This window comes from Chelonoidis abingdonii, chromosome 1 (genome assembly GCF_003597395.2).
Source record: "Chelonoidis abingdonii isolate Lonesome George chromosome 1, CheloAbing_2.0, whole genome shotgun sequence".
In the NCBI taxonomy this organism is placed as follows: Eukaryota; Metazoa; Chordata; order Testudines; family Testudinidae; genus Chelonoidis; species Chelonoidis abingdonii.
Window position 1 is genome coordinate 44,733,566 of NC_133769.1, and position 16,775 is coordinate 44,750,340.

The 16,775-nt window shown below is 42.8% G+C and overlaps 2 protein-coding genes across 3 annotated transcripts in view; both read left to right on the plus strand.

Moving 5' to 3' along the window:
- The window catches only part of IQUB (IQ motif and ubiquitin domain containing), a 49,619-nt gene extending 48,038 nt beyond the window's left edge, over positions 1–1,581 (plus strand). For both annotated transcript variants that reach the window (XM_032768817.2, XM_032768818.2), the window contains one exon: positions 663–1,581. In XM_032768817.2, the coding sequence (XP_032624708.1) occupies positions 663–830 (168 nt within the window). In that variant the 3' untranslated portion in view covers positions 831–1,581. The remainder of the gene's footprint in view (positions 1–662) is intronic.
- A 610-nt stretch (positions 1,582–2,191) lies between these two features.
- The window catches only part of LOC116818142 (V-type proton ATPase subunit S1-like), a 92,000-nt gene continuing 77,416 nt past the window's right edge, over positions 2,192–16,775 (plus strand). Inside the window, exon 1 of the mRNA XM_032768837.2 lies at positions 2,192–2,278. The gene's annotated coding sequence lies outside the window, so the exon portion shown is untranslated. The remainder of the gene's footprint in view (positions 2,279–16,775) is intronic.

Consider the following 16,775-nt stretch of genomic DNA (forward strand, 5'->3'; position numbering starts at 1 on the left):
TTCAGTTAACCCACAGCTTTCTTTGTGTATTTAATCTAATTATTCTCATATCAAATTAAATATAGTGCTGTATCTTGTAGACATTTCTACCTTGTAGAATGTTGGGTAATTGATTGAACTTCTAGAAATAGAACACTGGATCAAAACTAAGGCTGCATAAAATGCTACAAAATGCTTTTAAATGGTATGCCCTGATGAGCATTTATAAAAGCTTCAGTCCAATTCCAATGAAGGTAAAGTTCCCTTACATATTAACTTAGAAACTCACAAGTTTAAGCATTGCCAGTCTCCCCTTGATTTTCAAAATTTTAAAATAATAATAAAAAATAAATTCACATTACTCAAAAGATAATAAGGAAATGTAGAGAGACCTAGTCTGGGGAAATGCTGAATGATTTTAATAGGAGTTTAAAGCACTCATCACTTCACAGGAGGCACTCAGTACCTTTCAGACTGAGGCTTTAAAAGACTGCTATACCGGACTACCTTCTGCTGTATCTTACTGCATTAAGTAACATGTCTGGATTTGAATGTTGTGGTTTGGTTTGTTAAACAGTTTGTAGGTCACTAGTGCCATGTTTGTACTATACAGGATATATAGCAACATATAGATAAGAAATTTTGATTGCATTTAATAAAATTTGGATTTTCTTACCTTTCAGGCATATGAAATGGTATTTATTCACAGGATAAAGCACAAACATATCCTGGCAAAGAACTATTTCTCTCAGATTCCAGAGATAGCATCATTTTTGCATAAAGGTGATGATCAGGCTCATAGAAATGAACTGTTAATAACTAAGCCTATCCCTGCTGGTTCAAAAGCATAACTCTTCAGACATAAAGCTGTTATCTGAATTATTGATTAACATGACTAACTTAATTGGAGTAAAGAATTGTCCTCTTTCATCTATAGATTAATTGTACTCAGGGAACATGTATCAAGATAAACTTCCAAGGATCCAATACTCTGATCCTGACCACTTATTGTAATAATTGCATTTCATGTTCTGTGACTGCAAGCGTGTTACATTTTTAAACATAAAATAAAACATTTTTAGAATATAATTTGTAAAATTTATCATAATCATTCCATGAGCTGTTCAAACCTGAGGTTGTCATCTTGTATCCTTAAGTGTCTACTGCTACTGCAATATAAATAATATTGAGGAGATTTAGAGAATTTCCTTTATACACAATTTCTATTTTAAACAATATATATGGTACTACTAATAAACCTTTTTATAATATTTTAATTCATTTCTTCTGTGTTTTAAACAGATGAGGCCTTTTGGTCAGAAACAAAAATACGTAATCCACATTCAGCTACAGATTTCATTATCTGTCCCAATATAGGCCCTTTATCTTGCAAACATTTGTGCACAGGAATAACTTAACACACGTGAGAGTAGTCCCAGTGAGCTTAATGGAACTACTCATATGTCAGTGTTTGTAAAATTGTGGCTGTATTTTGTAATACCAAGAATAGATTGTTTGGGACATGTTAATCTCTTGGTTAACTCATCTGAAGTTACAGCAGGAGTCAATTTTCTCCCTTAAATATATGTTTACTTATGTCATTTTCCCCTTTGTATTTCTATTACATAAATTCAATAAAAAGTTACATGAAATAGTTCTAAAGTTCTGTTCAGTTGTTTCAAACCACCATTTTAGGCATTTCTTTGGCCCAGTCTCCAAGAGCTTACTGCTTTGACTAGTATAATTGCCTATGGTAAAGTAGAGGCACTTAAAAGTTGAAATAAGTAAATATGTATTTAGCAGGAAACCATATTAGAACAGCACTGAGCATTCACCAGGGACTTAAGACGAGATCTAACCATGCCTATTAAAGTCAACAAAAGTCTTTCCATTTACTTTAATGGGATTTGGCCCCTAGGTTGCAATCCAGTAAAACACTTAAGCACATGCATAATTTTAAGCACATAAGTAGTCCAATTGACTTAAATTCTTTGCTGGATTTGGGCCTTAATACAAGACTGGATGCCAGGAATGGACATCTGTGAGCCAGAAAATAGGCTCTTTTAATGAAAGAAAAAAAAAAAAAAAAGGAAAAGTTGGGGGGTGAAAGGTTGTGTCCTTCAGCAGCAGCTCTAGGAACTACAAGCTGTGACATGTTGAGAGAACTTCCTGGTTCTTGCTAGGAAGTACCATTGCCCTGCAAGCAGGAAGTTTCAGCACTGACTGAAGTTGTGAGAACGAAGCAAGCAAGCAGAGAGGAGGCTGCTGAACTGGTATCCTGTTCTACGTTTCTTTACAGGTAGGACCAAAAAGGGCTTAAAGAGTACGCAGAGAGGAGTTTAAATGATAGAAAATGAGAACATTGGCTTGTTTGTGTTGGGGTTTAGTTATTGTGGGAATTAGAACATATTTGTAAGAGGGTTGAGTTATACAAAGTCCCCTGTCCTTCCAGCAGGAAGTTTCAACACTGACTGAAGTTGGAAGCAGGAGGCAAGCAAGTAGAGAGGAGGCTGCTGGATAAAACAGAATAAAACTTTGTTCCTGGTGGTTTGTCTAAGTGGGTTTGGTCTGAGGTGATACACATGCACACATAACACAGGCCAACTTTCCTAAAGTTGTGTAAAAAGCCCCAGGGCAGACTTATCCTATCTTGAACAACTTCATACTGGGTCAGTTGTACAGGAGAGGGGCTACAGGTGAAAGCAAAAGCATGAATCCTGTAGATATCATTCCATCCTTTGATAAATGAATACAGTATATTATTTTTTCTTAAAAAGTGGCCATTAAAAAATAGACCCTCATATTTGGTCTGCAAGGAGCATGAGGGAATTAGTTCAGGCAAATCTGGACTCAGCTGCTGGTCTCATAATTTGTGTGTGCCATCCGCATCTGGAGAGTATAGAATTCATAAGAAAACAAGTGTTTTGGTCCAGTGGAGGAAAGCTCATTTGCACAAATGCTTTGCCTGCTGGTCTTTTGTATACCTCTGAGTCTTTAATGATGCTTTGTGTAGTATCTGTTTAGACATGCTGTTTAGGCTTTCCATGTTTGTAAATTGCTGCTAATTTCTGTTGAAACTGAACTGAACTGGATACTTGACAATGTATCTGAGACAATGGCTGGCTGATGGACTCATTGAGAATGAAATTTCTAGCCTTTCAGCTCACAAAGAGAAAAGACTAGGAGATTGTATTTGTACAAGGTCAAAGCTTCAGTCTTTCACTGGAGTAGCGTTAAAATGGCTGTTTTGAGCCATTGTGGGTTCTAGAGGGTTGAATTTTGGAGAACATGAGACACCAATATAGAACTTAATCAAAAAAATCTGACAAAGATGCTCGTAAGTTTGAAATCCTAATTAAGTCACATCATTAGGATGGAGCAAAATATAGCCATCATAAATTTGAAATAGAATATGTGCTAGTGTCATTTAAGCACTCAGGACTGCAATAGTATCCAAACCTAGTTAGACGTGGCCTATGTTGTTGTTCTTTTAGAGCAAATAGTTTTAGCTTTTCTTTATTGCTGCTTTTATCATCTTCCACATTTTAAAATGTTTTCCCATACATTTACTGGAATTACCATAGTAAGAAGAATGCTTTTCACCTTTTTATTTCTTATAATATCATTTACATGTATGTTATAGAAAGGATTTTTACTTCAGGATTTTTTTCTAATCTAGTTACCTGTTTGTATGGTTTTTGGCTATTAATGTAAGTTAATTCACAAATGCCATCAAAACAAAACAAACACCAATCTGTTGATGAAGTATTAAAAACAAAAGAGCTTTTGCATATGCAATAGCAGTAGGGGCAGGTAAAGCTGACTGCGAGGGTTATGAGCCAGGTTCAAGTTATTGTGTTCTCCAATATCTTATATCTTATTTTGTTCCACATAATAATTCATAATCTAGATCCATTTTAACACAATATTTAGTAGTTCATTGAATGGCCTCTGTGTATTCCCACTCTTGAAAGCTCCAACAGGCATAGCTAATTTAGAGCTTGTCTACATGGGGACACAGGAAATTTAATCTAAATAAACTAAAGGTGTGAATTTAAGGTGGGTTAGTTAAACTGCATTAATCCCCTGTGCAGACACTCTCATTCAGAACTGAAATGGCTTTAATTCCATTTAGCTTAATTATCTTTGTATTTGAAACTCCTATGTCTAAGTGCACCAGCAGGGTCTACATGGACTAATTAATGCATATTACGTTAGCGTGTTTTAGAAATCACAACTGCATAGTATATATTACCCCACCATTTAGACAAGCCCTAAACTTAATCCAAGATTATGTTAGTAAGAAGGAGGTGGGGGGTATAAATTGAGGATCTGTATCTGCATTTCAAACCAGGAAGTCATTTCAAGTATGTTTTAGAAAAAATGGATGTTCCTTTTATAGTTTTTGTTTTGTCACCTTAAGCTGTTTAGGGCAAAGACTTGCAGCACAGTTGCTTGAAATACTGCAATATTTGTAATATATTTATTTATACACTGTCTTGAATATACAAACTGTAACTTGCTAGCTAATTAATTCTCACAACACTTTAGAAAAGAGGACACTGAGGCAGAGATACAGAGACTTTCTCAAGGACACACAGCGAGTCAATGGTACAACTGGGATTATATCTCAGGACTTCTTGTCTTTCAATCCTCTCTGAATATTAACTCCTTTTTGCCTCATCTTCATTTATCCCCTTCTCCCCAGGCCTCTCTTGCCCAGTAAAGTCCCTTGTTTCAGTACCCTGTGTCTTTTTTTCCAAACCCACCCCATGTCTTCTTTCATGTCTCCCTGAGCTGAGAAATCCTTCCCTGACCCAAATGCCATGCCTCTTTCCTACCCTTCTCTAAATTCACTTCAGAGATGTTTATGCTCTGAATAATTACTGTTTATTAAATAAATTTTGAAAACCTTTGTTACTTTCAAGATGTGCAGTAGACTCCCATGTGAGTGCATAATCGTAGTCCTCTTCCTTGCCCTTTCACTGTCCTACCTCCTCTTATATGACCTGCTCTCTCTATTTAGTCTCAGCGCAGTTGATAAGCTGCTCAGGGTAGGGTATCTTACCTATTTTGTAAAGGATTTTCCACACTTCTGACATTGCTTAAGTAATTAATAATAGCCTTGTGCTTATTACTTCTGATTATACAGCTGGAGTAACACAGGCCCAGATAGTAAGTCTGATACCAGTGAAAAATGACCTTTCTCATGTGGAAAGATCAGCCAGCTTGGCAGTGGCATTATCAACACTGCCTCCGGAGAGGATTGTCTGTAGGTTCAAGAATGCACCATGAGACGCATCTCATGAATTACAATATACCATCCAGGACTTACCCTTCGACAGTAAGGGTCTGTTCTCGGAGAAGACTGACCCCGGGCTACAAAGCTTGAAAGACAACAGGGTCATCATGCGCTCCTTGGGCATGCATACACCTGTGACCCAACGCAGACCTTTCCGTCCCCAGACTCACCGCTCGTACTTTGTGCCCAGACACAGGCAAGACTTTAGTAGACGGCACGGGCGGGGTGGCCATAAACGCCAGTCCGGACCCCAAGGGGCCCAAAACCACGGCTCCTCAAAACCACCAGCAGGTCCTAAGTCTACCTTTTGAAGGTACGCCAGAGAATGGCGTACCAGTTTCAGGACAGGATCCTTTTCCTCCCTTCTCCAACCGCCTCTCCTACTTCCTCCCAGCGTGATCCCAATTGACCTCAGACCTATGGGTCCTATGCACTGTGAAACAAGGATACCACCTCCAATTTGTTTCATCCCCACCTTCCCACCCTCCCACCCAGTCCCTCTTCAGGGACCGCTCTCACGAGCAGTTCCTCCTACAAGAGATGCAGACACTCCTTGCCATAGGAGCAATAGAGGAGGTGCCGCAAAACGAGAAGGGCAAAGGGTTTTACTCCCGGTACTTTCTGATCCCCAAGTTGAAAGGAGGCCTCAGGCCCATCCTAGACCTGTGAGGCCTCAACAAGTTCATGATAAAGTTGAAGTTCTCCATGGTCTCCCTAGGGACCATTATCCCGTCCTTGGATCCTGGAGACTGGTATGCTGCCGTCGATATGAAGGACATGTACTTTAACATCGCCATTTTTCCTCCACACAGGAGGTACCTTCGCTTTGTAGCCAACCACCAGCACTTCCAGTTCACGGTCCTCCCCTTTGGCCTCTCCATGGCCCAAGGGTGTTTACAAAGTGCATGGCCGTAGTCACCGCACACCTCCGCCAACGTTGGATACACGTATTCCCTTATCTGGATGACTGGCTCATCAGAGTGACCTCCAAGACACAGGTCAGACAGCATATAGACATTGTCAGGGACCTATTCACATGCTTAGACCTGATGCTCAACGTGGAGAAATCCATACTGGTCCCCACACAAAGGCTAGACTTCATAGGAGCTACCCTGGACTCCAATCTAGCCAAGGCCTACCTACCCCAGCTGCGATTCCAGGCAATGGCAACAATCATTCGAGGTCTGCAGAAGTTCCCGATGACCTCGGCTCGTACTTGTCTCGGTCTCCTAGGTCACATGGCTGCCTGTACTTATGTGACCAAATATGCCAGGCTCTGCCTCCGACCCCTCCAAACGTTGCTCAACTTGGTCTACCGTCTGGGCAGGGACCCGATAGACACAATAGTCACCATTCCCCCGAGCACCCTACGCTCCCTCGACTGGTGGCTAACACCATCCCTGGTATGTGCAGGGTTACCGTTCCATCCGCCACAACCCTCACTGTCCCTGACGATGGACGCGTCATCTCTCGGATGGGGGCTCACCTCGGACACCTTCATACCCAGGGCCTTTGGTCACCAAAGGAGCTGACGCTTTTTCACATAAATGTCCGAGAGTTGAGAGCGGTCCGCCTGGCGTGCCAGACATTCCAGCAGCATCTACACGGCCATTGTGTCTCAGTGTTTACAGACAACACAACGGCCATGTATTATATCAACAAACAGGGAGGGACTCGATCTTTCCCCCTCTGTCAGGAGAGCATCCAACTCTGGGACTTCTGCATAGCCCACTCAATAGACTTGGTAGCGTCCTTTCTTCCAGGGGTTCGGAACACTCTAGCGGATCAGCTGAGCAGATCCTTCCTCTGCCACAAATGGTCGATAAGACCAGATGTTATTCATTCGGTCTTCCAGAAGTGGGGCTTTCCCCACATAGACCTGTTCTGCCGATGTTTCCCAGCGCATCTAACGGCCAGTGTTCAGTGTTTACAGACACCACGCCTGTATTTCAACAACAGGAGGGAACTCGATCTATTTCCCCCCTCTGTTCAAGAGATCGCCGACTCTGGGGCTTTTGCAATAGCCCCTCCATAGATTGTAGTTCTTCTATCCCGGTGGTCGGACTTGCGGCTCATAGCCCCTGAATGCCGATTTCCTCTGCCCACAAATGGTCGATAAGCCGATGTTTTTTTCATTCGGTCTTCGAATGGGCTTTCCAACATTAGAGCTTGTATCGCCTCTGCACACAGGAAATGCCACTTCCGACTTCCTTCCGGGTTCTATTCATCCAGCTTCATCCGACGCATTCCCATGTCATGGAAGCCGCTGCTCTATGCGCTTCCCTCCGTTCCGCTGCGTCACAGGTCCTGATATTAAACTCCGCCGGGACAGAGGCCTAATTGACTAGGTCGGAAAAACCGTGGCCAGACACCACTTGGTACACCCACTGTCACCTGGTCCATAGTCCAGCTCAATTTACCCTGCCTCGGTGGCAGCCTCATGACGCAGATTCACAGCAATCTTTGCCCCCGACCTTGAGGCTCAGCCTACACTGGTGGCTTCTGCGTGGAGCTAAAGTCGGGGGTCGCTGCTCCGCCGCTCGTCAGTGCGTCACATATATCCTGGTAGCAGAAGGCTTTCCACTCTTGTTCACTTTGTTTTTTTTTTTAAGGGTTTCTCATGCGTGGAGCATCTCTCTCTCCGGCCCTGCTCTTACTCTGCGTTCGTCAGCTAGCTCCACTGCTCCTGTCACCTATCTGGCCAGTGGGTCCACACGTTTCCTAGCTGGTTGCTCGAGATCGTAGACTCTGACTCCTCCTTCCGGTTATCCTCCCCTACTCTTGGATTTCTGGTTGCATCCTCTACGCCAGCGTCCCGCGCCGGGCGACGCATGCTTTATACGTCTACCGTGGGCCCAATTTCGCCAGCTTGGCGGCAATCTCATTCTCCAGGGCGAGAGTGGACACTCGGTTTTCCTCCTTTAGTACTAGATTTTTAAGGATGGACGGCCTTCACCCCCAGGTACTGCGCCTGCCCTCCAGATCAATCTAGTCCTAAGGGCTTATGCTGTCCACCATTCGAGCTTGGCAACTTGCTCGACTGCATATCCTGGTTCTTTATTCACTGTCCAGTCGCAGTAACAGGTTTTTTTCTCTATGCCCTCGCGTGTGCCCTCATTATGATTCAGACGCGTCTCCCAGTTCGAGCCTTTTGCACGTCTATTTTCTGTCTTTCAGTTTCACTGTGCATGTGACCATGTACAGTTCGCGACCATCACCGGCGTTTGACTTGGACGTGAACTCTCGCCCGGCCTTCATACATCTAGGGACGTCTTCCTTCCGGTTATCTTCTCTGAGCCTACGACGCAGGATTCGCCTTTTCTCTTGCGCGATTTCGGATGATTTGCCCAAACTCTTCGTTGTGGGAGGACAGCGTGTACACGGCTTACGCGGTGCTCGCTCGGGCGCTCGCTTCTATATCGCTACCTGTTCGGCCTTTCCAGGTCTTCCTTTATGGGCGAAGCCCTTCGGCAATTCCCGGTCAACTTTTTGCGCGGCGGGTGCATTGCTGGGGTAGCGGCTGTGACGTTGTGCTTTTACACTGAGTCATCCATTCGCGGGGTTTCCATCTGACTCTGTCTCTCCCACACCTCGATAGCTCTCTGTTCCGGCTCTGCGGTGACACCTTGCCTCAATTGCATGCACGCTGCCTGCTGCATCTCGGGTCCTGACCCTCCGTCCGCGTAGTTCACTAACTTGAACCGTCGCTCTGTACCACGCCGGCTTAGGCTCATCCAGCCGGCTTTCCTCGGCCCGGAAACAGCCATGTCCCAATCCAGAGATATAGTTACGCTTCATTCCTGTCCTTCGCGTCCACATCTTTGTTTGCACTATGTGCTGGGTCCAACAGATCTCCGACCGCGGGGATTGCCTGACGGCCCCTTTTTCGGTCAGTGGTTTTCACTCCATGCACTTCTCATCGCCCACGGTTGCTAGTATCGCGTTAGGGAGATCACTCTGCCAAGATGGTAATGAGCCCTCACTCAAAGAAGCCGCAAAGCATGTTATCACTTGTATGTATTTCCTTTCGAGATGTGTTGCTCTATCATTCCACCACCGCTCCCACGTGTCCCCCTGTCGGAGTGCGCCACCGAGGGCAAGCCGAGAAGGCCTGCAGCAGTCGCGGCTCAGCTGGAGGTTATATATCCGGTGCCATAGCAGTGCCACTCCAGGGGGCGCCCAGCCGACCCACCGAGTGTTGCTGGGGTAAAAAGTCTTCCGACGAACATGCACGTGGCGCGTGCACACCCTAACTGGAATGGATATGAGCAACACATCTCAAAGAACAACAGTTACAAAGCTGAGTAACCATCTTTTATCTAGAACATCCCTGACGTGTTTGTCTAATCTGCTCTTAAAAATCTCCAATGATGGAGATTCCACAACCTCCCTAGGCAATTTATTCCAGAGCTTAACCAACCTGACAGTTAGGAAGTTTTTCCTAAATGTCCAGACCTAAAACACCCTTGCTGCAATTTAATCCCATTGCTGCTTGTCTTATCCTCACAGGTTACAGAGAACAATTTTTCTTCTTCATCCTTGTAACAACTTTTTATGTACTTGAAAACTGTTCTGTCCCCTCTCAGTCTTCTCTTCTCCAGATTAAACAAATCCAATTTTTCCAATGTTTCATCATAGGTCATGTTTTCTAGATTTAATCATTTTTCTTGCCCTTCTCTGGATTTTCTCCAATTTGTCTACATCTTTCCTGAAATGTGGCACCCAGAACTGGACACAATACTCCAGTTGAAGCCATATCAGCATGGAGTAGAGCAGAAGAGTTACTTCTCGTGTCTTGCTTACAACATTTCTGCTAATACATCCCAGAATGATGTTGGTGGGGTTTTTTTTCTTTTTTTGCAATAGTGTTAAACTGTTGATTCATATTTAACTTGTGATTCACTATGACCTCCAGATGTTTCTGCAATACTCCTTCCTGGGCAGTCATTTCCTAGTTGCACACATACAAAATGATTGTTCCTTCCTAAGTGGAGTACTTTCCATTTGTCTTTATTGACTTTTATCCTATTTACTTCAGACCATTTCTCCAGATCATTTTGAATTTTAATCCTCTCCTCCAAAGCACTTGCCACCCCTTTCAGCTTGGTATCATGTGCAAACTTTATAAATGAACTTTGTGCCATTATCTAAATCATTGATGAAGATGTTGAACAGAATCAGACCCAGAACTAATCCCAACCAGATCCCACTTGATCTGCCCTTCCAGCTTGACTATGAACCACTGAAACTGCTCTTTGGGAATGGTTTTCCAGTCAGTTATGCACCCACCTTATAGTCTCCATCTAAGTTCTATTGCCCTAATTTGTTTATACGAGACAGTATCAAAAGCTAAAGTCAAGATATGCCATGTCTACTGTTTCCGCCTATGCGCAAGTCTTGTTACCCTGTCAAAGAAAGCTATTAGGTTGGTTTGACACATTTTGTTCTTATCACCTTTTTATCTTCCAAGTGTTGGCAAATTGATTGCTTAAGTATTTGCTTCACTACCTTTGCCATCTAAATTGCCATCTACCTAGAGGGTAGGTCGTTTGATCAATCAAAATGGGAAAGACAAGATGTCAATCAGTTGCAATAGACCCTCAGCCAGCTCAGTGAGGATGTGGTGGCAGGCACTATATTGCATATATATACACTATATATCATATATTGCCTGTGGTTCCATCCTGGAAAGAGACAATGAATTTTGAAAGGGGAAAAGTTAATGGTTTGTGTAATGGGGTAGAGGATCACCATCCACTGCGGAATGAGAGCACCCTGTCCCTCAAGCCACCCTCTGCCTCTAGGAAGTGAAGCCTAAAGGCTTAAGTCCACCAAGTGGCTTTTAGCTGTGGGGCTGTGCGGCCTAGCAGCCAGATTCAATAGCATATCCTGGCTCTCGGGGCAGTGAGACCTAGCAGCCAAAAAAGGGGTGGGCCACCACCTGAGGATGGCGTGGTGGCCAGAATAGGGGGACCCGGGCCCTCCCTAATCCACTGGGTCCCAGCCCAGGCAGCAGCGAATGAGATTGTCAGCAGGGATCTAACCACAGCACACTAACTATGGCTAGTTCCTCCGCTGGGCTGCTTCCTGCTATGACTCCTGCATCCACGGTCTGAGTGACTTTGGGGTTCCTGGGATTCTCTGCCTAGGCTGGTCCCGCTGGCTCTGAAGTCCCTGGGGTGCCCACAGACAGTGGGGCATCTGCCAGGGTCTTGGTGTCTCTGGCTTCTGCTTTCAGGGGCTGCTGCAGCTCCAAGGTAGGTGCCTGTAACAGATATCCTTCCTCTGCAGTAGCCAGTCCAGACTGAGCTGGGCTACTTTCTTTTATACTGGTGCTATACCTCGAGCATGCCCAGTAGGAATGCGGGATTGTGATTTCCTCAGCCCACAGTGAGAAGTTAACACTTCGCTGTCCAGTGCGGAGTGAGTGCACCCCATCACAGTTTGGAGCAAGATTTAGACAGCCAGTGGATAGAAATGGATAAAGTAGCTGAGGATTTCAGAGGGATAGAAAAATTGCAGAATAGAAGGGAAGAGAATGAGTTGCTGGCAGAGAAGGATACTCTTAAATGGAGGTTAAGAGGCACTCTGGTAGCTCCAGGAGCCCAGGGTGCCCAAGATGTTCGTGAGATGAATGTAACCCTTACATTGGATGGGTACATCTTACTTCAGGGCCCAAATAAAAAAGAATTGTTCAAGAAAGCAAAACAGATTGATAAATTTGGTTCCCTCAAGAAGAGAGAGAGGTTTAACACACAAACTTCCCTAGCTGCTTTAGAAGGAGTTTCAGCAAATAAGATGAGGTTTTTAAGGAGGACTTTAACCACAAACCCCAGGGCCTGCCGCAATTGCTTCCAGCCCACAGGTGCTTATTTTGAGATGGGAAGGGGCTCAGAGTCTGGATGGCATGTGGGGGCCTTTGTTCCCCTCCCTCCCTCCCACCCATCAGAGCCCTTCCACGAGAGTGGATCAGCCCTCTTCAGCACCTGGGGCTCAGCAAGGTGGACCTTTCTCTCCACACAGGGTTTCTTTGGTAGTAATACCCCCACCACTAAGCAAGACAGCTCAATCCACTTCCAAAGGGAAAAGCTCCAATTTTCCTCCCACATTCTTAAATGGATAATCAGTTAACTTGGCAAGGAATTTATGCTTTCTGACTCTCCCTCTTCGCAACAGAAGGCTGTGTGCTCTTACAGAGATTTACCTCTTCATTACCCTCCAATTACATCTCAGAGGATGAGGAACAAAGGGTCTCCAAGTAACCTTTTTTCCTGCCTCCCACAGGCTGAGTCCCAATTAAGGAAACATGCATTCCCAGTTTGTGCCAAAAGGTAGTTGTAAATACAATGATAAAATAGGAATATAGATTAAATAGTTGACGGTAGCAAAGTTATTGGTAACCAACATTTGGTACCCAGCAGATACTTTCTTCAAAGGGAAATACAGTAACAGCTGCGATAAGAATTGCAATCTCTTACTCATTTTTTAAAAACAAAGCCCAGAATAAACACATCTGCTTTCATTATCTCAGGTTGCTGATGGATCTCTTAATATGCAGTGCCACCACCAATATGTCAGCTTCTGAATCTGTTTCTTGGGTCATATTCACGCATAACTGATGACAGTCTTTTTTTCCCTGTCTGCAGACATTCCATTCATAAATGTTAGCTTATCATACCCATAAATTGTCCTCCTTTACAAAAGATATCTCTCTCTTCCTAACTTAGAGTCCTAAATTTAACTTCGTCCCACACAAATCTGGCATTCAGACTTTTTCTGTTCAGAATTATTTACATCAGGAAAGCAGAATTATAAAATAGATTTTTTTTTTAAAAAAAAGAAGGATTTAGATACAAAAAAAATAAGCCTACATCTACCTTGCTTACTGTTTTTCTTGGGTCCTCCATTTCGCTTTGACAGGTTGAGGTAGGTGGGTTACAGACTCTGCACAGGATTGAAAAAGAAAATGTATAAATCTGGAGAAATGGGTAGGTGTAGGTTTATGAGTAGAAATTAAATATGGGCTTGGGAAATGAGCCTTTATATTCTTTTCATGTAATAAACTAATTGTGGCTAGAGAGCTGACAAAGGTAACATTTTGTCCTCTTTCTTCATTATAAAACTGTAATAACATTTAAAAAACAGATTAGTCTGGGTCACAAAATTTGGAATTCTTGCTGAATTTCAAACACCCCAATGTTCAGAGGTGTCTAAATATGGGGTTTAGTTTATGTGCAAATCAGGAAGTATCCAGGGAAAATATAGCAGTAAAATATATGTTTTCTTATTAGATAGCATCAATATAGACATGTAGACTCCTATCTGTGCACCTTCTAGCCAGATAAATGAACCAATGAGCACTCCTCACATTCTAGTTCAGTCTTGGTAAGTCATCTTTCGTGCAAACTCTCTCTCCCCAGTTTCTGTTATGCCTCTCTTGCCCTGGACAGATCTTTCTTTATTATTCATGTCATGAAAGTTTTATTTTTGGGAATGAAAAATGAAAGTAAGGAAAGGGAGCAAATGTATTTACACCTGCATGCAAGCCAGCTGACGATGGCAAAATACAGTCCCAGCTACCATTTTCTTCACATTCCTTTCTTCAGGGCTTACTTAATTCAAAACAAAGTGCCAACTCAAACCACTGGGTAATCCACACTCCAGCTCTTGACAGCTGGGAGGGGATGGGGAGAGAGACGCGACACATTCTTCCCCTATGATTCCCTCCATTGTACTAGTTTCTCCTTTCCTTTTATGACCTACCCAGATCAAAAATGTTTTAGGCAGCAAGCCTAAGTGCCTTTACACTTTATCTCAATGATTTCTTCTCTCTCTTCTGTTTGGCATAAGGACTCATCACAGAAACTGCACACACCTCCCAGTGTGTGCTCACATGACTCATGACTTGTAGGTTAAGATGGGGATTCAATCTATTATTAGTTTACATTTAGCATTGTTCTGCCTAGCTTCCAAAAGTGCAGCCCTTTTCAGATTGCTGAGTGCTGCTCTGATGTGAAGCCCCACTGGAGCTAGCTTTTGATATGCAGAGAAAAGGGAGTCTAGGTAAATGACATTTTTTTTAAAAAAAATTTCCTGTTAGGCAGTTTTGCAAAGAGTTTGTTGCCCGCACAGTGAAAACCAATGATGTCACATTTGAGCGTGAGCTCCCAATCCAAGAAGGAATGAGTGTGATAGAATCCAAGAAGCTTTAATGTAATAATATGGTGGCCATTCCTCTTGGACTGGCCCCTCAGGACATTTGGCATGTATTGCTAAAGTGGAAAGAATTCTGCCTATTCTTCTTACATTTCACTTGCAACAATAAAGGGGTCTAAGTAGGCCTCCCAAAGATAATATACTGAACTCTTACCAATAACATTTTGTACCCTTAACATCACCCCATCATGTATTCTCACATTATAAGTCTTTCTGCCTTTCTTCTTGTGCTCTAGCTGCAGAATAGCTGTATTTTAGGCCTTTTTAAAAAACATTTCAGTAGTTTTTGGGGCAGTAGGCACATGCGCGCACAATTCAGGAACATTCTAGACCTGCTGTAGGCAAGTCAAAGCCATAGTTATGTAGTCCAATGAAGAGTGCTAGAGAATTGAGTGATTTTTATTTATTTATTTATTTATGTAGTATGACAAATAGTGTTTTAATCAAAAAAAGCATTTTCCAGGTCCCTAATCCTATTAGTCAAATTCATGTTGAATGAGTCAAAAGGTTCAGAATGAGGCAAAAAATGAGGGGAGGGGAGGGGAAAATCTTTTCAAAAGAATCAAAACATTTCATTTCAACAGTTTTGTTCATAAAAAGTCAAAATATTTTGTTTCAACTTTCAAAATAGCATTTCAAATTGACATCTGGCTAATTAAAAAAAGAGTGAAAAACATTCAAAATGTCTGAATCAATACAAAAAGTCAAAAAAAATTGTTTTCAGTTGACTCAAAACGTTGAATTGACTTGAAAAGAGATTTTTTTCAAGTTTTTGTTTCAAGACAAATAGATTTTGGTTCAAATCAAACTGGAATGTTTTCAGATATTTCAGTTTGGCCCAATGAACTGAAAAATACTTTATTTGCTCAGCCTAGTCATAACTAGCGAGAGGTTGTCCATTCCTAGCACCAACTGAGTACTTTGCTTGCTCTGACTGAACTTCTTGAGCTTGTACTAAATTCTTCTCTGAAAGCTCCAGTTCTTCCCTCTCTGCCATTTAGTCTTGCGTTGGCTAACTTGCCCTGTCTTACACTGATCTGCACTATTCTGTTGTTATAATTCACAGCCAACCCATCACTTCAGGAAATGGAAGGTGGTAAAAGTGGCCGGGGGCAGGGGAGACAGGTAAACGCATAAAAGACAAAAGTAAGATGGCATACAGTGTAAGAGATGAGGAGGATTGCTGTTTTTTTTAACGTAGCTTTCCTCTTGTATCACAGCTGATTTTATACTGGCATATGAACAAATTGCCTTACATTATGCATAAACTGTGCAACAATAAACAGTACACTAAATCGAGTGAGTCACATGAATTCAAGACACTGGGGCTTACCTTTAGAGCTCTGTACAACTTCAGCTCACGTTCTGACCGACCCTCATTCACTTCACTTCACTCAAGCTTCCCTTTCTCTTCCCAATAGTTTCTCCCAGAATTGCTCTCCCACCTTCTTCATGCTGTTTCTTATGCTTGGGACCTATTACTCCTGCTTCTTTCTCCCTCCAACCTGCTTTCCATTCAATTCTCCCCTTCATGGAAGCCTTTCATCACTAATCCACCAAATCCAGAATTTCAAATAGTTAAAATGAATATTAAATGAATGTTTAAATGACCAAAATAACCCACAAGGAGCTTTCACAACTACTCCGCCCCATGATTTGCTCTCAATGGCAAAAATTGCCCTCTCAAAGAGGAGTTCTCCTTCTTGCATTTACTGATAACTTGTCCCCTGCCTTTTCCCCATGGCTGCTCTCGATGGTCTGTTGTCATTTTCTGTTGGGTCCTCGATGTAATTGCACTCATAACCTACTAAAGGCCTGGACCACATCTTTTATTCTGATTGGAAAGTCCCATGCATGCCTATAGTGCACATGATACTACCTAACAAGGTGACTCTCAAATGCAGAAGCATGACTTGTCTGTAGCTCTGTCACTGAAGGAGGGAGGGGCAGCATTTAAAAAAGAGAGAAACCAGAGGCTTGTGATGATGGGGCAGAAGAAATTCCTATAACCATTCTAATCTTCTATTTGGTTTTTAAGGTATTTGAGTTATACCAGGTCCTGAGAACATTGTAATTTGGTTTGACTTTTGCCATTCTTGTTTTATGGATCAGCATCTTCCCCACTAAAGGATAATTAAACAATTCCATGTTTTAGTTAAGTTCCAGTCTCATCACTTTCTTACTCTCTTTCTCCTTGCTGGAAGCTGCAATGTCCAGATATACTCCAGCTTTCAAACCTGCCAACTTCTGTATGTGACACCAGCTTCTACAATCAGTG